This window comes from Choloepus didactylus, chromosome 9 (assembly GCF_015220235.1).
Source record: "Choloepus didactylus isolate mChoDid1 chromosome 9, mChoDid1.pri, whole genome shotgun sequence".
Classification (NCBI taxonomy): domain Eukaryota; kingdom Metazoa; phylum Chordata; class Mammalia; order Pilosa; family Megalonychidae; genus Choloepus; species Choloepus didactylus.
In genome coordinates, this window is record NC_051315.1 from 3,316,893 (window position 1) to 3,337,034 (window position 20,142).

At 47.3% G+C, this 20,142-nt stretch overlaps 2 protein-coding genes across 7 annotated transcripts in view; one reads left to right on the plus strand and one right to left on the minus strand.

Annotated features, from left to right (window-relative positions):
• ARHGEF4 (Rho guanine nucleotide exchange factor 4) overlaps positions 1-2,061 on the plus strand; it is a 251,456-nt gene extending 249,395 nt beyond the window's left edge. For all 4 annotated transcript variants that reach the window (XM_037850267.1, XM_037850268.1, XM_037850269.1 and 1 more), the window contains one exon: positions 219-2,061. In XM_037850267.1, coding sequence (XP_037706195.1) covers positions 219-370 — 152 coding nt within the window. In that variant the 3' untranslated portion in view covers positions 371-2,061. The remainder of the gene's footprint in view (positions 1-218) is intronic.
• FAM168B (family with sequence similarity 168 member B) overlaps positions 1,975-20,142 on the minus strand; it is a 33,794-nt gene continuing 15,626 nt past the window's right edge. For 2 of the 3 annotated variants that reach the window (XM_037850277.1, XM_037850278.1), the window contains exons 3-7: positions 12,545-12,628; positions 9,905-10,047; positions 9,610-9,787; positions 6,984-7,109; positions 1,975-6,577 (exon numbers count right to left, since the gene is read on the minus strand). In XM_037850277.1, the coding sequence (XP_037706205.1) occupies positions 6,997-7,109; positions 9,610-9,787; positions 9,905-10,047; positions 12,545-12,628 (518 nt within the window). In that variant the 3' untranslated portion in view covers positions 1,975-6,577; positions 6,984-6,996. The remainder of the gene's footprint in view (positions 6,578-6,983; positions 7,110-9,609; positions 9,788-9,904; positions 10,048-12,544; positions 12,629-20,142) is intronic. The other variant, XM_037850279.1, reaches the window with a different exon arrangement.

The window sequence follows — 20,142 nt, forward strand, 5'->3', positions numbered from 1 at the left end:
TGCTGAGCCCCACGTCTTTCAAGCCCCCTCATCAGCAGCCCCAATTGAAGCAAGTCCTGTGGGTGGCAAACCAGCCCACACAGGAGTCCAAGGCAGCAACTCGCAGGGAGGCCCTGTCTACCCCTCCCCAGCAGCGGCACCACTCTCCCTGTTCGACCAGCTCAGCTCCTTGCCCCTGGGCACCCCTGACCTGCAGCTGTCTCCTCCTCCCTGTGCAGCCATCAGCCGGCCCTACTACCTGACCCGTCAGAAGCACCCAGCTCTGCCCACCAGCCTGCCGCAGCAGCAAGTCTTGGTGCTGGCAGAGCCCAAGCGGAAGCCATCTACCTTCTGGCACAGCATCAGCCGGCTGGCACCCTTCCGCAAGTGAGCCCAGACGCTCCCAATGGCACTTTGGACCTGGCCCAGCCACAGGCTAGGACTTCTTGACGGCTCCTCCAGCTTTGCCTCCTGCACCTCTGCTTCCAGCACCCTCTGCCTATTTATTTTACCAACTGGAAGTGAGCAGGGCTGAAGCAAGGGGATGCTTGGTGCCTCCAGGAGTGAGTCAGGTTCCTGGTTCCTGACTTTAGCTTCTTCCCACACTGGTGAACTGAAGAGGCCATGCGGGTTCAGTCAGGGGAGCCCCAGCACAGCTCAGCTCTCAGCCCCTTCTGCCCGCAGACCTGGGAAGGGTGGCTCAGATGCCAGCGCTCCACTCTCGCAGCCCAGAGCCCACACACCTGGGAAGGCTCAGGCCACTGTGGACAGTCTTTGGGATTCTAATCAACCCTCCTCCTCTTGCTTCCACTGGGCAGGACACAAGACTCGGGCCTTTAGCTCTGCCTGCAAAGCCAGGCTGCGAGCTCCTCGGCCCCTCCGCCTTTTGCAGACCCTAGCCTGGCCCCCAGCCCGTGGTGTCAGCACCTGCAACCCCTGGGCATGGGAACCAGGACTCCTGTGTGGAAAGACCTGGCCCAGAGCCATGCACTTTCCCTCCCAGCCCTTCTAGACACACCTGGCTGCTGGACTCCTCATGTGTGATGTGTTTATTTATAGTGGAAAGAAAACAAAGCCGCCAGTCAGCTCTGTGCTCCCATCAGGGTCTGCCCCAGTACCGGGAGCTGCGGGTTGGCTCCAGACCCTGGTTCCCACATTCCTTGTTGGATTCTGTCTTGTCTTTCTAATGATGGAGGAAAATGAGTAATGTTGTTGGTGACATAGAAAGATTGCCTTACCCCAGTCAGCATGAGAAGCCATAAGGACTGGTTCTGCGGCCAGCACCCAGGACCAACCAGCCCAAGGCCTGGCGTGTGGGTGGAAGGACCCACAGCCGCTGAGGGGGAGGCCTACCCCGGCCCCTGGCCCTCGGGAATTCAGCAGCACGTAGTCACTCTTGCACTGAACCTTCTCCAAGCCAGAAATGACGTTTACTTTCATAAAGAAACTTGGGCGTGACCTGGCTGCCTGCTGTTCTCTGCTCGTCTGTGTGTCATCCCGGCTCACCCACAGATGGGGTTTAGAGTCAGGGGGCTCTGGGGCTCTCGGGCTCTGGGGAAAACAAGCCAGGTGCCTGGGCCATGGTGCTGAGAGGCACGTGGGGGTGGGATGGGCTGCAGCAGCACAGAAGGGGAGTGTGGTCCGAGCGGGCTTGGCCATGGGGCTAGGGTTAGCCTGGAAGGATCCAGGGATCCTGGAATCAGGGGACAGCACCCCAGAGACTGTGTTTAGTTGAAGCTGGCAAAGGTGAGTTTGGGGGTAGATGACACTTGATCTTTCTGGGGAAGATGCCTCATCCCAGGACAACCTGGAACACACGATGTGGGAGAAGAGGGGGGTGCGGCTGCTTCCCTTCCTCGCCCACCTCGGGAACCAGGCCATTGAGGGCAAAAGGCCACTGTCCTGTTCCCATGACCCCTGACAGTCTCCTAACTGCAGACCAGACACCACACCCCCAACCCCAAAACCCAAATGCAAAATCACGAGCACCACATATGCAACACAAGTCAATCTTTATTGAAAACTGCAGTATTAATACATAACAATTCTTGTTACAATAAACGTGCTTTTAAGAATTTTAAATCTGAGCTCATCTACTCATCAGATTGCATAAAAAATTAAAACAGTATGAATTTACATATCATTGAACTGGCTCAGGATGAATTTTCCATCCCTTTGTATGACAGTTGAGTTCAATGCAGAGGGGAGGATGCCTGTAACACTGGAAGACAATGCTGACTTAAGCTTAAAAAAGTACCAATAGAATGGTCTAAAAAACAGTATTTAAAAGTCATTAAAAAAAAAGGGGGGGAACAATTTCCTATTCAGTCACAACCCATGGGCTCTGAGAGGCCACCCCCAGCCTGTCGGGCTGGCCACCTCACTGCTGAGCGCGTCTGCAGGTGGGCTGTGAGGGGACCCACCAGCACAAGGCCTTCCACCTGGCCCCGGGAGGCCCACAGGCGCCTGTCGCCACCGAGAGACACCCCACCTCCTGAACTGCCCTGGGGCTCCCTGGATCCCCTCAAGTTTCTTTTACCTCTCCTCTGTCTCCCTGCCCCAAGTGGACAGCGAGACCTGACCAGAAAGTTTCTCCCACAGGTTTTCTGTTTTTCAATTGAATTGGGGGTGGGGGTGGAGGGACTTTCCAAAATAGATGTATCTAAGCTCAGCTTTGCAGTTTTCCACCTGCAATGATCCCATCGTCCCCCTCACATGTCATCATATATTCACGCATCCATGGCACCTTCAGAAAGCTAGCTTAGGTTGAGTAATAAACAGCTCAGGGGAAAAAAAAACACACAAGAAAATGAGATGTGCTGGAGAGCAGAGCCAAGCACTGTGCCTGTTCCCCTAAGCCAACTGCATTCCTCTTCAGACCCCCTGCTCCCAAAAAGCACCAGAAAGAAGAACCAGAAGCTGCCCCACCTCATGCTCCAGAAGCTGGTGAAGCCACAGGCCCTCAACCCTGCCCTGCACCCCTGGAAGTGTTGGGAACAGTGTCTGCCGTTCTGGGCACTGCCCAGGGCTGGCAATGCTGGGGTGTCCAGCTCTTAGCTGCCGGAGGAGGAGAAAGTGGCCCAACTGATCAGAGTAATACTGTTTCCAAAGGTGTAGAAAGGACAGGTGAAGAAGTCTGGTTTCCTTTGAGACCCCGGTATTTACACAGCTGGTGTGCCATCCCTTACGGCCCCAATGGCATGCTCTCGGGAACCAGCATGGGAGCAACACTGCCAGAGAAGAACACTGCAAAAAGTCTACATGAATGTATTTCCTCTCTCTACTGACACCTCCCCAAGGGACACATGCCAACTACCTCCTGGACCTCACTCATCAGCCTGTGGATGCCACCCGATGGAGCAAGGCACTGTATGCACAGCTCGGGAAGGGCAGGGCAGGAGACTCACTGCATAGCGCCCGGGCACCAGCCAGTGCCTGGCCTTGCAATGCCTGGAAATACATTGCATAGCACTCAAGAAACAGTTTCACAGAGTCACAGTTGGAGGGCCTAAAACCCTAACAAGAAGAATGTTTTTAAGAGAGTTATCACGAGACATGGAAGGTTCTGGAAGGACCTCAGTGCAGATGAGCGCAACGGACACCATGAATGGCCTGGTCCTGATGCTGGCTTGCTTCCACGAGACCAGAGCTACTAAACCCATGGCAGAGAAGCGCAGCATCAACCCACATAACATAAAAGACCCCAAAGACCTCAGGACAGAAGTTTGAAAACATATCCATAATGTTCTCCATGTTTACTGGAATTGGGACTTTGATTGCCTGTTTCAACTTCTAGAAGAACCATAATGCAGCTGAAGAAATCTCAAATCAGGAATGTCACCAAAAAAACAAAACAAAACAAAATAACAACAGGAAAGCAAAATTTCTCAGCATGTTTCACTTATTTTGCTTGGGATCCCAAATTATGCAACTTTATAAGAAGATTTCAACCCAAGTTCTATTCCTTAGCATTACTGAAACTAAATGCTATTAAAGTTATAAACAACCTATGACAGTTTTGTTCCTATTTGTATGCCCAGGTTCTCTCCTGATGGACACGATCTACCTTTCAACATGTCAATACTGACAGCCAAGGCCCTAATAGCTCCAAAATTGGAAAGAGTTCCTCATGGATGTATTCCATAATGCTAAACAGTATCCCAACTCAACTTCACAAAAAGGAAAAAAGATTCCAAAGAAAACTATAAGGGGGAAAAAAGTGTTCATGAAGCTGCTGTAAAATGGGGTGGAGGTGAAGGGTGCAACCTACTCCCTCCCTCTCTTTCTAAAACACTAATTCAGCACTCATGAGCCTTAAAGAAACATCCTATCTAACTTCTTCCTAATTCAAATGACTTTCTACCTTACAGGTAGTATCTGTGTGTTTTGTTTTGTTGTTTGGGGCTTTTATTAAACACATCCTAAAATCATGAGTTCTTTCTCCCAATGTATTATCACATAACTGGGAAAACTGACTTCTCTATCAGTCAGTCAATTCAGGCCCTGGAGCCTTAGAGCTTGTCAATATTGCAAACCCATTCACTGCACAAATGGATCATCAACACAGACTTGAGAAAATGGACAGATCCACACCGTGTGTCTGGGGTACATGTCTGCTACACTCACACACTCACACATGCACACACTCGCATGCACACACAATTACACGCACACACTGAGGTGGGTTAAGTGCTCATGAAGCAATTTAAAGTACTTACCAGGAACCCCTCTGTTAACAAACATTAGGAAGAAGGAATCCTCTGTTTACAATGATCCATGCAAAAATATTATTAAACTTCTTATAAAGTAAAATGTGGAAAAAAAAAATATGAGGACTACTTATTAAAAAATAAGGTTACCAAAGGCTCAGTGGTCAGCTGTACCACCCACCACCTAGGGCTGAATGCTAGTGGGGGCATCACCAAGCTGGCATTGCCCTGGCCCAGGCCAGAGACGCAAGAAGAGCAGAACCCCCTCCCCCCAACCACAGCCCACAGCCCTCCCCTCCAAACGCATCTGGGGTGGAAACAAGGTGCAAAACACACAGCCTGGTAGACCACTAAAGGGAACAAAATTCTCATGAGCCCCCTCTGGTGACATCTGAGAACACAGAAACACACTCTCATCATTACAAATCGGGTATATTTAGGTTAAAAAAGAAAAAAAAAAAAAAACTCCTGATTTCTTATATACAATATTCAGATCTTAAAATCAAAATTCTTTCCATAGTAGCCTGGGCAGGTGAATGCATTCCAGTGCTGGCTGGCCCTTTCTGCTGTCCACGCTTGCTTGAACAGACAGCAGAGGAGGCTCCCAGACCACAGATGCCACCCCCACCCTTACCCTCCTCTCAGCCCCATTCTAGGGCACCTTCCAGCTAGTCTGAGAGGGCAAGTCACTGTCAAACGGACAGTGCCCGGAGGAACTGCAGGCTCCCACATGTCAGACCCATCCACGGCCCTGCCACAGTGTATGCACAATCCACGCTACAAGAAACATGAGGAATTTTAAATAAAGTTCTGTTCCCTTTTAATAATTCTTAAATACACAACTTGCTTCAAAACACACAGCTGAAATCTTTGCCCTTCTTTGGGGTGGGGCAGGGAGGGACAGCGATGCTTACATATGTTTGCAGCAGACTCAAACATTTCTCAGGGGGAAAAAAGAAAACTGGAATGATTTTCTAAGCTAAATAAAGCAGAGGCCAATACCTCCTCCAAGTGTGGTTTTCTCTTTCACATTACCTTCCATCACAGGAAAATAATAAAGTCTATATAGGACTTCTCCAATGAAGACATATAAAAGAGCATCTCTAATTTGTAATAGATTTGTAATGAAACTTTAGACAGGAGAAAACTGTTTTGCTAATACACAAACCACCTGCTACCCTAACTGTACTGGCCACACAACTCTAGTATTTCCTTACCATCTGTAAGAATGTCCACGGTTCACTGACCCCCGGGCCTAACTGGAAAGAAAAGGAAGTGCCCACTGACCTGGCTGTGTCAATCACCACCTGTGACCTACACAGTGCAGTCATGGGAAGAAACACACAGCTAAAATGAAAAGTCCAAGTTCCTAACTGGCAACCCACATCAACCCCAAGAGGCTGAAGAATTATCTAGGACATTTCAGATGCTCTATGAAGAAATTCACTTTACACTTATAACTTTAAGACTTTGCATACATTACAACAGTGCATTAGTGATACAAGTTGTAAAATACTTTTCCATTCCTTTGGATTTTGCATATGATGGTTTTGCATCAGTCACTGCAGGTAGATTGAGCAAGCTTTGTTTTTGTATTTTTTTTAAAACATGCATTCAACTAGATATGATTCAGAATAGATTAATACTCCCTTTTTATCATTATAGTTAGCTAAAAAGTTGCCAGGCAGTCCACATAAAACAGGATTTGCTGTAAGACCAACCCAGAGAGTTAGCTGAAGACTACCGGCGCTGGGCCTGCTGGGCCAGAACATCATGGTGTTTAGCTAAGTGTCGAGAGCATTGAGAAGAGAGTCCTGGTTGGAGGCGCGAGGCCTGCAGCACCAGCTGTGAAACCTCTGTGATGTGACTGCACAGCTCCATCCTCAGACCTGGGAGGAGACACACACAAGTCACACAGGCTCTGTGCACCGCCGCTCCAAAAAGGGGAAGTTTAGATTCAAGAAGGACCATGAGGGGCAGCCTCCTCCCACCAAGCCAGCCCCATGCTTCACACAGGTCCTCCGCCAGGCAGAGCGAGCCAGGGGCATGGCCCCTCGGAGGCCAGGGGCAGGGAGGACCAAATGCCCAGTGTACACAGCAAGGACTCAGTGGCTTCCCTCTCTCTCCTTACTTTTTAGGGTCCTGATAGGAACAAAAACCTAAAACCACCTTGCCCTTGGATCAACAGTCAAGTACACACCTTCCTCGTTAGTGGTTAACTAAATGGTTTGTTCGGCATTCCCTCCAGGATGCATATTAGTCATAGGCCAACCCAGATCCTCACCGGCCACTTACCTTTGCAGAGTGATCACCACTGAGGGGGCACGTAGCTGTAGGTGGGTGTTCCTGGGGCCCGGTACGTGGGCACAGTGACTGGGTGGGGGGCGACAGGAGTTGGGGAGTGAGCAGTCAGCAGAGTGCCTGGAAGAAAGAGTAGCCCATCGCACTGGCCAGCAGCACCATCTTCATATCAGCTGGCCTCCCTGCTGCCGGCAAGGCCGATTTCCCCACAACTCCGCACTGCCTCCAGCAAGAGCTTCTCTGACCTGACCTCCTTGTCAAAGAGGAAGGGATGCCTGAAGAGGGGGTGGTCTGGACACAGAATGCTGTCAGAACTCTAATTATATGATCACAAGGACTTGTACTAATACTATGTTTTGAAAAGCCTTCCTGCAGGCAGACCCGGTGGTTTTGGGGGGTCAGATGATAATTTTAAAAAAAAGAAGAGAAATTGGGATTCCACACTACATTCCACGCTGCCGGGACATTAAGAAAACTGAATGTTTCCTCTCTCTGCAGAAACATTTATAGGTAAGCCCTGCAGCTCACGCCCAGCCCGGGTGTCTGCCATCCTACCTTCCAAGTGTCTCAGACATGCAGTCTCTGTTGGTGCCACAGTCTCCTTGGCTGTGATAGATGAGTGTGGGAAAACCAAATAAAATAGAGATTCTGAACAAAATACACACATCATCCTGAAATGCCTGCCTCTCTAGCATGATTTCCTTACACTGAAGTAAGGTCCAGAAAAACAAAGAGGGAACAACACTTAAAAACAAACCCCACTTGATTCATAGTTTTGCAGGAAGCCACAGCCAGGCCTGTGCCAAAACCAGGTTTCGAAATCAGTATGACAGAGATGTCACTGCTTGGGGCCCCTGGGGCAGGACTCAACAAATTGAATATGCAATGGAGGATGTCAGACAAGGTTCAGCCACAGTTGCTCTGGAATCCAAAGTACAGTGTTGGCTGCACTAAAGAGGGCACAGTCAGGAGCTTCCAGCCCATCCCCAAAAAACTCTCCATGTGGACATCCATGGGGCTCAATTGTGGGGTTTCCTGCTGATGCTAAACTGTTACATAATTTCACATACCAGAAGTGTTTGGATTCCACATTTGGATTTGAAAGACCTCTTCCCTTGTCTCATCTCTATCTCAATTGGAAGTGAGACCCAGGTGCCAAGAAAGGAAGGACATGGGTGGGGCTGCTCACTGCTGGTTATGGTGACAGGGGCCCTCCATTTTCCAAGCCGTCCATCAGCTAACTATTCTGATGGCAGAGCTATGTCCACTGGAGCCTGTTCTCTATCAGCTCGCTCTCACTTGGAGACACATGTCTGAGTTTATAGGGGGAATTCAAACTAACCTGGTAAACATGGTTCTGTGGGCCCTGAAAGGCACTTCCTGCACAGCAGGCCCTAACTACAAAGAACATTTCCATTGGAATTAGTGGTAGAGACTTGGAGTTTAGCATCTGTGATGATGCTGATCACGTGTCTCCATTCCTGGAAGGTCTTAAAGACCACAGAGAAAGGCAGAGCCTGATCAACCTTCCAATGAACCTGCAAAAAAGCTGATGAACCAACAGAACATTAAGTGGTAAGCCAGTGTATATGCGTATTATGTAACAACACCTGAATGACAATCGTCTATACTTTCAACCAAAAGATGCAGGGGTGGAATGGTATGATTTGGAAAAATCAGTCCAGATGTGAGTTTTTCCTAAGCGACCTACTTAGTAGTCCAGAAACCATATAACAGGGTGCTTTCTTCTTTGAGAGGATCTATATAATCATTTTCTAGAAAGTATAGGGATTCTGTACTACTGTTTTTATATGAAGAATATAGTATCTTAGTCATTTTAAAGACAACTGAGAAATAAAACTGTTTCACTGGCTAAAAAAAAAAAAAGTCCGAATCATGGGCAGCCAAGTGTGGCTGTGAGCTCCCTGCCGCAGACGACTCACACACCAGAAGAGCCACATTTACCAAAGGCCAAGGCGGTACCTAACCTCTAGCAATCAGACCAAGCCCAGGGGTGCCAGGGCTCCCCTGGAGACGGGCCATCCCAGGCAGAAGTCTGTTTTTAATACCTGACCCTGTCGAGGCCTTGGGAAGGTCAGTCAATGAACGCCAAAGCTTTCTACAAGCAGCTGTTATTTCTATGAACACAAAACCAGCTTTCCAAGATTCATAAAAATTTCCCTGTATTACAACAACCTGACCTGCAAAGATAGCCCTACACCAAATCCAAGTATCGAAGAGGGCCAGCCCACCTGGAACACAGTGTTCCCCATCCCCATCCCACTCAAGCTTTCCATGTTTCCTGGAGTTATCTGGTCGTTCTTCTTCCCTACTGCCAAATGATCAGTTCACAAGAAGGGGCACAGTCAAATTCAGAGAGCACTACTCATTCATGCTCCACTGGACAGTCCCTTGGTTTAGACTGCTACCCTCCACACCCAGGCTCCAGCTCCCTCTCAACGGAAAGGGGAGGAGAAGGGTACAGGAAGGAGGGGAGGGAAAGAAGATAATCCGTGGTTCCTTCCCCACAGCTATAGCCAGGTAAAACCAGAGCCAGGGTCACTGTTAGTGGGCTTCCCGCCCCCAGCAAGTCCCATGCCCCCGTGGAACAAGGACTCACCTGCTGACATGGCCATGGTGGTCCCAGCCACCATGCCCATGGTGACCCCGTTGCCCCTGGGCGGGGGAATGGGCGCAGGGTACACCGTGGCCGGCATGCCATTGGGCTGCACCACCGTGGTGTGGTGGATGACATGCGGGGGAGCTGCATACAGGGGCTGTGTGTAGTACGTGCCTTGCTGTGGGAGAAGAAGAGAGACACCGCTCGGGGAAGAGCTGGGAGGCAACGGGCCCACCTCCTCCACAGACAGAGAGCTCAAGAGCATGGAGAGCCCCACAGCCCACTCCCCAGGTACCTGTGCATACGGGCTCTGCTGGGGGTAGGCACTTCGCATGGGGTACACAGCAGTCTGGTAGGGGTTTGGGGAGGAGGAGTACGGTGGCACTGCCCCACTGGTGGGGGAACAGGACACTTTGTAAGGTGTGCCAGGAGTGTAACCTGCAACAAAGAAAGAAGCCCACTGGCCTTAGTTCAAGCACACACTCACCCCATGCCTGCTGGGCCCAGGGTAATGACTGAGGGCACAGTGAGGAGGGGGTGGCGCCCTAGCCCTCCAACAGAGTCAAGGTCAGGCACCGCTGCAGCCACACACACCCCCCCACGAGGATTCTGACATCCCTTCTCCTACATGTGCATGGTGAGGGGTGCTTGGGGAGGAGGAAAGGAGACCAAAGGGAAAAACCCGCTACAGAGTGCTCACACAACAGGCACCAAACACTTGAACCATCCCGCTGAACTACATAAACTACTGCAGCCTTTCTGGGGCATAATCTGACATCAAAAGTATGTATACCTTTTAATCCCACAATTCCACATCTAGAAATCTACCCATGCTTTAATATGCATGGATACATACAACAACTCCCTGGAACCATATTCATCAGTGTTGTTTGAAACAGCAAAAACAGAAGGAGAAACCCATCAAGACACTGTGGGGTTAGCTAAACACTCTACAGGAGAAAGACTTCTGGGTCAACAGAGCAGGCTGAACACACACTTGCTTTTGTCCTCACCCAACATGACATGAAAATGACAATAAAAAGACAAAGCCACACAAACAAAAAAAAAATGGGACTAAAGACAGCATTTTGGAACCCCAAAATCTGGGAACCTAAAGAGCAGAAGTGGAAAATGCTTCACAGACTCGAGAGAGCTGCCGCAGGGAGGGTGAAGCAGCAGCCTAATTTATATGATGGAAGCCCCTCCCCAAAGATCTGGACCCTGTCTTGTTTCCAGAAGAGGCTGGACCTGGAGGAGTAACAGGGAAGGGTCTGGTTTCCCCTCCAGAACCCACACAACCAGGCTGTCCTTCCCTGCCCAGGAGATACCTGGGGTCTATTCTCTGGGGAGGGAAAAGAGAGGGTCTCTGGTCTGCTATGTTCATAGCCACTGTACTCATAATAACGAAAAACTGAAAATGGCCCAAATGGTAAGCATTTGACATTTGAAGGGATAAATGAAGTGGAAACAATGACGTCCTAGTCAACAAAAAAAAATGGCTCGTTGATACACACAACATGGATAAACTGCAAAAACACTGTATTAAGCGAAATACACACTGTTCAAGGAAATCTGTGCAATTCTGTGCAAACCCTAGGTGAAAACAAGCTAAAGGGACAGAGACTTCAGCAACCGCACAAGATAAGCAACACAGTCTTTGCAAAGATGGTTTGGAAAAGCCCTGAACAAAATGACTTCAGCCCTCATCAAAGGAACAGCAAGCCTGGAGAAGAGGAGAATGCAAGTTCTAGTGACAGTTACTCCAGTCCAGGTGGGAGAGGAAGAGTGTGAATAAAAGGCAAGACAACAAAACACAAACTGCTTAGGGGAAAGGAGGAGGAGGCCAACGTGGTGAAGAACTGGGGACTTCAAGTTGACACCCTTGGCGCCAGTGCCTTATGACCAGCAGGAAGCCGCTATGGAAAACTCCTTCTAGGGACATCACCCTGGTATAAGTGGGCAGGAGCATGGACCTAGGACAAAGCCTGGGAGCAGGAAGAGCAGCAGAGAAGGGCTGACTGAGGCGGGATACAAGAAAGGGAAAGGAGGAGATAGCTGTAAGGGGCCCAGAAGGCAGGAGGGCAGAACATTATGATTAACAATGCAGGAAGGATTCAGGGAAACGACCCTGCTGCCCTCTCCTCTCCAGTCACAGTAACGGAGAGGCCAGGAGTTCTGAGGGAGGCAGAGCTGCCCAGGCCCGCGTGAGACGCTTCCCGTGGACGCCAACCCGAGAGCTTGGGTCCGAGAGTGGGCCACTGCTGGAGCGGAACCACAATGCTCGGTCCCTAGGACGAAACCCAAAATGAACCAACATGAGAGTGCAGGCTCCCAGAAGGAAAATCCTCTAAAACAAGGCATCTTTAAAAGACCCAGACCAAACCAATTCCACTTTCAATTTCAGCAGTGATCACTAAAATCTAAAATTATTCTCATATACCTTACATGGAAAACAAGACATTCTCTTAAAAATATATACTCTGTACAAAGAAAGACAAAACCACTGACTACTTATAACCAAAGTACTAAAGTACTCGAGATTAAAAATGTTAAAAAAAAAAAAAAAAAATGGAAATTCCGCCTATTGACATGGCAAGACTGCTCTTTGGTATCCAGTGATCGATGCTATTTCATAAACAGGTGTTCTGGCACAAGTGGCACAGTTGTTACACAACCTGTAACAACCTAGTGATTAGAAGGAAGACTTGTGTTGTGGACGGACATCAGAAATGTCACTATTGAACGCTTTTCATGTAGTAAGAATTAAGTTTTTATTGCACTTGTCAGCAAGCCTAATTGTATGAACCCAGAAATCAATTTGCCCCCAAATCCTGATTCTCTGGCCAGTCTCCTGCAAATCCCCCTCCCCACACACACACTTGGCCACAGCTGCATGTGCAAGCACCTCTGTGGCCAGTGCACACCACCTGCTCACCTGTCTGGAAGGTAGGGTTTGCTCCCGGGTACATGTTAGGAGAATAGGCAGGAGCTGCTGCTGCATAGCCCATGGGGAAACCAGCTGAAGAAAAACAAACACACAAAAGAACTGGGATTCAGAAAAGAAGCAGTAACATGGTTTTGCCATCAGGTCCCATAAGTCCAGTTTGCATCCTCTTCATCACAGCTCCAGGCTGACCTGAGGGCCCAGCAGCACCATGTGTGCCAGAGCAGTTCTCTGCTTATCTTTCCTCAGAACTTCGATGGGTCACAACCATAATCATGTCTTCTAAACCTATGTTTAAACATTTACAACTTTCTGCTATGGAAACATAGAGCAGAAAATAAGTTAGAAGTCCACTGTTGGTGAAAAAAATTCATAATCACAGTAAAGAAAAGAAGAGGAAGCCAAGTACAAGCCAGAAAACCCCCAACAGTGCAAGGTAGTTTTATTACAGCTTCTCATCACCATAGGTATTATTTAGCAAGGATACTGCGAGTGCTAAGGTTTGTGCAGGGCTGGGTTGTTCCAATAAGTCTCAGCTGTACTCCAGCAGCAGGTGTGAAGAATCAGGATTTAAGTCTAGCCTGGACAAAGGCTACCAGTGAACACCAAAAGATGTTTTCAGGGAACTCCTTTTCCCTAATCCACATAAGTATCCCACACAATTGCCTATTTTTACTTAGAAGCTAACAACTTTTTGTTTTAAGATACTGTTTAAAACTTCTATATCTATTTCATGTTTCTTTAAACTCTGAAGTTCCAGTCACTGATTCCCCTAGTCAGGGTGGCAGGTGGTAACCCCAGGCTGTAAATGTCATGAACCGTCAGCCTCCTGCCTGAAGGGGCTCTCACTGCACCACAGACACGCAGGAAAGGGGAAAACCCCATGTCACCGTCCACGTGACTCAAGAGCCCCTGAAACTCATCTTACTAATCCTTACGAAGACTAAACCACACCACTAGTAAATGATAACATGAACCCGCAGAGACATTAAATGAGACAATGTCAAATCCTGGCTGCCGGGTGTCCGCCAGCAGAGGGGGGCTCGGCCCCATGCTACCACTTCCCTTATGGCCTGGGGGGGGGGGCGGGCTCTCACCTGCCTGAGCCTCTCTGGCCCCGCCCCTGTGGAAGCAGGAGTGAGAAATGAGAAAGCCTTTCCTTACATTCCCTAGTCTTAACCACTGTCACTTTCTAGCTGTGAGAAGCTGTAACTTCTCTGTTCCTCTCTCCCCTCATCTATAAATAGCTGTTCAAAGAGAAAACATTCTTCAAAAGAAACTGTGCTGAGGAGATCACCAAGGGCACTTGGTCTGGATATTTTAGGGGGTAACTGATCCCTATGGATCCTGGAGATAGCGGTCACCAAAGCCAGGAAACCTAAAGGGTAAGGGGAAAACTCAGGGAGAGTCTGAGTGGAATTTCAAAGGCAAGTCTTGGTGGGTCTGGATTTTTATTTTCAAAGGTTCTGCACAAAGTTCCCATGAACCCCGCAGTTGCTGCCCAGCCCGGACGCCCTTGCCATGCTGTCCTGCAGGGTGATGGGGCCCCTCCTCTCAGGGCACCCCAGGACTCTTCCACCCACATCCAAGGACACTCACTTGGAAGTGCCCAGTTCCCATCTCTTATGTAAACCGGTTGCTTTCTGTCTCAAAACGGATCCTCCTCTCCTTCAGCAGAAGCTAGTCTGGGTTTCCCTCCTGGATGATCACTCTTCCACCTGCCCTCCCTAACAAGCCAGACTACAGCCCATGGTGGGCAAGTGTTTATCACTTCAATGACCTTAGATATCATGCGCAGCTTCACCTGGACAGACCTGAGATGGCCATTAGAGAGACTAGGATGGTGGTTTTCAAAGTACGTTCCACGGGCCCTCAGCGACAGCTCAGGGCCCCTACGATGGACAGAGGAAGGCCAGGTCGGCGCTGGAGCTGCCATAATCTACGTTAGATACCAGGGAACCACTGGGAATTTAAAAAAAAAAAAAAAAGGTTTCACTGTTCAAAAAAAAAAAAAGTGAAAGGCCACTTACCTAGATCATATCCTGTATGTTATTTAACAATTCCCACAAAGTCCAAGTTTCCTCATTTCTCTCCATAAACTCTACAAGTGAACTATCAGGGGGAACTGCTGCTCCTTGTACTTGTTTCCTAGAACTCATGTCTGTCCAAGTGTTCCTGGAAAACTAATTTATGTTTGTTTGGCCCCTCCTGGCCTAATCTTCTAATAGCGAGTTAACATGCTCTCAAATAAAACAGCAAACACAGCAAACATTTGAAACAGCATAATTAACCACGAGCAACAAGTCCCTGCCTGCACAGGTGGCCACCCCACCCCTCCGGGCCACTCATGCCCCCTGTCCTGCCCTTGCCCCTCCTCACTGCCAGCCACAGGAAGCCCAGCACAGCCTGCCCTCTAGTCCGGTGGCACAGACCTTGGCGGCACAGAGCCCCAGGGAAGCTCGAGTGCCAGCCTCTTTTTCTCTCAAGCACTTCATGTATTTTTCATCCGCAGGGCTCCACTCAACAGGGTTGAGATGGCCTGTTTCCTCCGGTTTCCGGCAAGCCCCCTGGTCACAGGTGCCCCTCACAGTGGATACCAAGGACTCATGCGGCATCTTACTGCAGATCCCTTCCTGGCTTGGAGAAGGTGGAAAACTAAACCTTACACTGCCCAGGCTTCCCTACAGCAAGGGTGTGGGAAGGGATTCCAAACCCTCATCACTCATATCAGACACTGTTCACTTCATTAAAGCAAAATAAAAACCTGGGAACAGCAAAAAATACTGTAAGCTAAAACAAAAGACAAATCAGGAGAAAATATTTGCGAATTATTTCAATACAGTGCTAATATACCCTTATTATATAAATAACACTTAGAAGTTAGTGTTAGAAATTAGAAGAACAAAAACCCAATAGAAAAAAATCAATGAAAGACATGGACAGATGAATTGCCAACTACAATACAATTTTTGTTTTTTTTAAATGCAGTTCTATGGAGATACACTCACACATCATATAATCCATCCAAAGTATACAATCAATGGCACACACCATCATCATATAGTTGTGCATTCATTGCCACAATTTTCGAGCATTTTTATTACTCCAAAATAAAGAAAAAAATAAAAGATAAAAAAAAATAAATTAAAAAAAAAAACCACACAAACCATCCCCTATCTCCCCTCATTTATATATTTTTGTCTTTATTTTATTACTCTTCTGCCCATACGCCAATTAAAGGGAATATCAGTCACCAGGTTTTCAGTATCACATGATCACACAAAAAGAGCTATAGAGTTATACAACTATCATCAAGAATCAAGTCTACTGGATTGCAGTTCAACATATTCAGGTACGAAACCATTTTTAACATCAGATGGCAGAAATCCAGAAGCCTGATGCACCTTGGTGGCTAGCAGGTGGAGGGAGCCTTCCCACACATGAACGGGAGCACAGACAGTGTCAAGCAGTACAAACCCTATGGAAGGGATCCCAGCCGGCAGTGTCTTAAAGGGTGCAGGAGCTCCCACACTCTGACCCAGTAATGCCTCCTCCAGGAACCTACTCAGAAGAAATTTCCATAAGCGCAAGCAATGTAAGCATGAGGCTATTTACTGCAGCACTAGTTGAATGACCCAAATATCCATCAAAAGGAGACTAGCTGAATAAACTACGGAAACTCCACACAATGGAGCTTTGTGCAGCAGTGTTATGTAAAACAGAACAAGGCAAACCTCTGTGAACTGATAGGGAGTGATTCCCAGACTACGTCAGGTGACACAGCAAAACGTCCAACACTGCCTGCCTGCATCTCCATTCCACAAGGGACCTGCTGCTCGGCCGTGGGAGCACCCAGGCTCCATCTACTGCAGGCCTCCTCCAACTGGCAACCCCGATCCCCAAACTCTCCAATGGGCCGCTTCAGACCATCAACTGTGTATCACAATCTGGGGCTCTCCTTCCAAGTGCTTCCTTCCAACCTTTACCTGTCACAGGTACCATCCTCCCCAAAACACTGCCATTCTTTGCTGCACCTCAGAGGCTGCTATCTTCAGTGTAACAAAGGAGAAACCGGAATGGATGCAGACAGGGCCACACGAGGGAACAAAGAAGGAAGCATGGGCTTTGGTGGTCCTGCAAAGAAGCAGTGATGAAACAGCCACTGGATGAGTTTCAAAATCAGCCGGTGTCCCCTTTAAGACAACTGACAAATTCCAAAGCTACCCCAGCAGAAGGCTAAACTGAAAACTAGAGAACTGCAACACGGAGTTTTCCAAAGCAGCCTAGCACCAAAGAGCCAACAATGACAGTCAAGGACCTGCTGGAAGGATGGTCCTGGGGCAAAGGGAGACTGAGCCTTTTGCCAAAACTGAGCCCCACCGTCTCTCAGCTCCTGGGTAGAGGAAGATCAACCACTACTCAATGTGCCTAGAAAAGGAAGACGTCACCCAGACCAACCTTAATTTTTAATACACAGTGTATGAAATTCAATCAAAAACACTAGGTATGCCAAGAGCCAGGACACATGAGTGAAAAAGAAAAAAGACAAACTGACAATAGAAACAGACTCACATCAGGTTTTAAAAACCAACAGGTGGGTTCACTGCACTTTTTAAAATCTCTTCTGAATCTGAAGTTATGCATGATTCACAATGTACTGTATCTGTGTTTATTTCTTCTCTTTCTCTCTTGATGTACATTGGTGTATTTAAAGAAATTAAATGAATCTACATCTTTGTTCTATTTGAAGAATTTATTTTACATAGACATTAATTTTATATCAAGTTTCTAAACAATAAAAAATAAAGATGGTGGCACAGGAGCAGAATTTAGTTAGTCCCCTGGAGCAACTAATAAACAACCAGGAACAACTAGTAAACAATCTGGAATAACTCTTGGGGGACAACCGTGACTGTCCACACATCGTACACCAATCTGGATTGGGTGGAATGGCTGAGACCGCAGCATAAAATCTTTAAGTAAAAGCTGCAGAACCACGCCAGGAGCCTCCCTCCCCCCATGGCAAGCAGAGCTGCAAAACCTCACTGTGGGAGAAACCAGCAGTCCCAGAGCAAGCGAATATAGCTCAGCTCAGCTCCAACTGGGGTTTTAATTAACAACTGTGGACTGCTGAATACAAGCTACAAACATAGACAAACCCCTAACAAGCAGATAGAGGCTTTTAGTGACGACTAATGTTAAAGAGCCAGAAAACTCCTATGTCCCGGGAAAGGGAGCCCAGAAGACCAAGTGCTATGTCTGGCCAACGGGCAAAACTGGGGAGCTATGGACCGCTCTGAAAAGGGGATTTATTTCCCTTTTTTCCCTCTCTCAACCTGAGTAGCTCAGTGGAGAGAGCCTCAGCCACCTTCAGTTGGCAGCACTCTGACCCAGAGAGGGGTGGAGAAAACAGAAACAGAGAAAAAGGAACTATCTGAATGCAGAAGACAACCCCTTAGGGGGTGTATCTTCCTTAAGAGGAAGGAGGTGGGGCCCAACTCTAGTGCCAGCCTTCCCTTCGGAACTCAGATCCCAGAGCCTGGGGGAAAACAGCCAAACAGAAACTAAAGGGGCCACACTGCCTTACACCACTCAGGAGCGACAAGCTGTCAGGAACCACCTTCTGGGCACGTTAGGAAAAGCACAGCAGCTAGAGACCTCCCAGGAAGGTCTGTCAATCTTCTAAGATACACCCTCAGGGAAAGCTGAAGTGAATATAAACCCATTCTGAGATCTGAACCCTTTCTGGTCTGGGAAAATCTGATTGGTAACCAAGGAAACCAGATGCCTAGGCAACAGAAAAATACAAACTACACTAGGAAAACCGAAGATATGGCCCAAAGGAACAAACTTACACCTCAATTAAGATATAGCTGAGATATTGTTTCACTTTAATGAAACAATCAATTAAAGATTTTCAAAGAAATAAAAAACCAAATCAGAAAGTTCACAGACAATATGGTAAAAGAGATGAAGGATATAAAGAAAACACTGGGTGAACATAAGGCAGAAATCTAAAGTTTGGAAAAAAAACTGGTAGAATCTATAGAAATGAAAGGCACAACACTAGAGATGAAAAACACAATGGTGAGATACAACAGCAGATCTCAAGAGGCAGAAGAAAACACTCAGGAACTGGAGAACAAGACACCTGAAAGCCTACACACAAAAGAACAGATAGGGAAAAGAATGGAAAAATATGAGCAACATCTCAGGGAACTGAATGACAACATAAAGCACATGAAGGTACATGTCATGGGTATCCCAGAAGAAGAAGAGAAGGGAAAAGGGGCAGAAGCAATAATAGAGGAAATAATCAATGGAAATTTCCCGTCTCTTATGAAAGACATAAAATTACAGATCAAAGAAGCACAGCGTACTCCAAACAGAATAGATCTGAAAAGATCTATGCCAAGACACTTAATAATCAGATTATCAAACGACAGAGACAAAGAAAGAATCCTGAAAGCAGCAAGAGAAAAGCGATCCATAACATACAAAGGACGCTTGATAAGACTATATGCAGATTTCTCAGCAGAAACCAAGGAAGTGGGGTGATATATTTAAGATACTGAAAGAGAAAAACCGCCAACCAAGAATCCTATTTCTAGCAAAACTGTCCTTCAAATATGAGGGAGAGTTTAAAATATTCTCTGACAAACAATGACAGAGTTTGTGAACAAGATACCAGCTCTACAGGAAATACTGAAGGGAAATACAGACAGATAGGAAAAGACAGGAGTGAGAGGTTTGGGACACAATTTTGGGTGATGGTAGCACAGCAATGTAAGTATACTGAACAAAGATGACCCTGAGTGTGGTTGAAAGAGGAAGGTTAGGAGCATGTGAGACACCAGAAGGAAAGAGGAAAGATAGACTGGTACTGTATAACTCAGTGAAACCTACAGTGCTCAACAATTGTGACAAAATGTACAAATATGTTTTTACATGAGGAAGAACAATGATTGTCAACCTTGCAAGGTGTTAAAAATAGGGTGGTATTGGGGAAAAAATACAATCAATGCAAACTAGAGACTACAGTTAACAGAAACATTGTATTATGCTTCCTTTAATGTAACAAAGGCAATATACCAAAGCTAAATGCCTATAAGAGGAGGACATAAGGGAGGGGTATGGGACTCTTGGCATGGTGGTGTTGTCTGACTCTTATTCTACTTAGTTTGATTCTATCTTTCCTTTTGTTGCTTTTTAGCTGTCATTTTTTTCCTTTCTTTTTCTTTTGTCTCTCTACTTTCTTTGACTCTTCTTCCTTCTTCGTGGAAGAAATGGAGACGTCCTTATATAGATAGTGGTGATGGCGGTGTACGCATAAATACGTGATTATACAGGGAACCATCAATCGTTTTACTTAGGACAGAATGTATGGTGGGTGTGCCAGTTTGAATGTATTATGTCCCCAAACGCCATTATCTTTGATGTAATCTTGTGTGGGCAGACATTATCAGTGTTGATTAGATTGTAAGTCTTTGAGTGTTTCTTTGGAATATGCCCCACCCAGCTGTGGGTGATGACTCTGATTGGATAATTTCCATGGAGGTGTTACTCCACCTATTTGGGGTGGGTCTAAG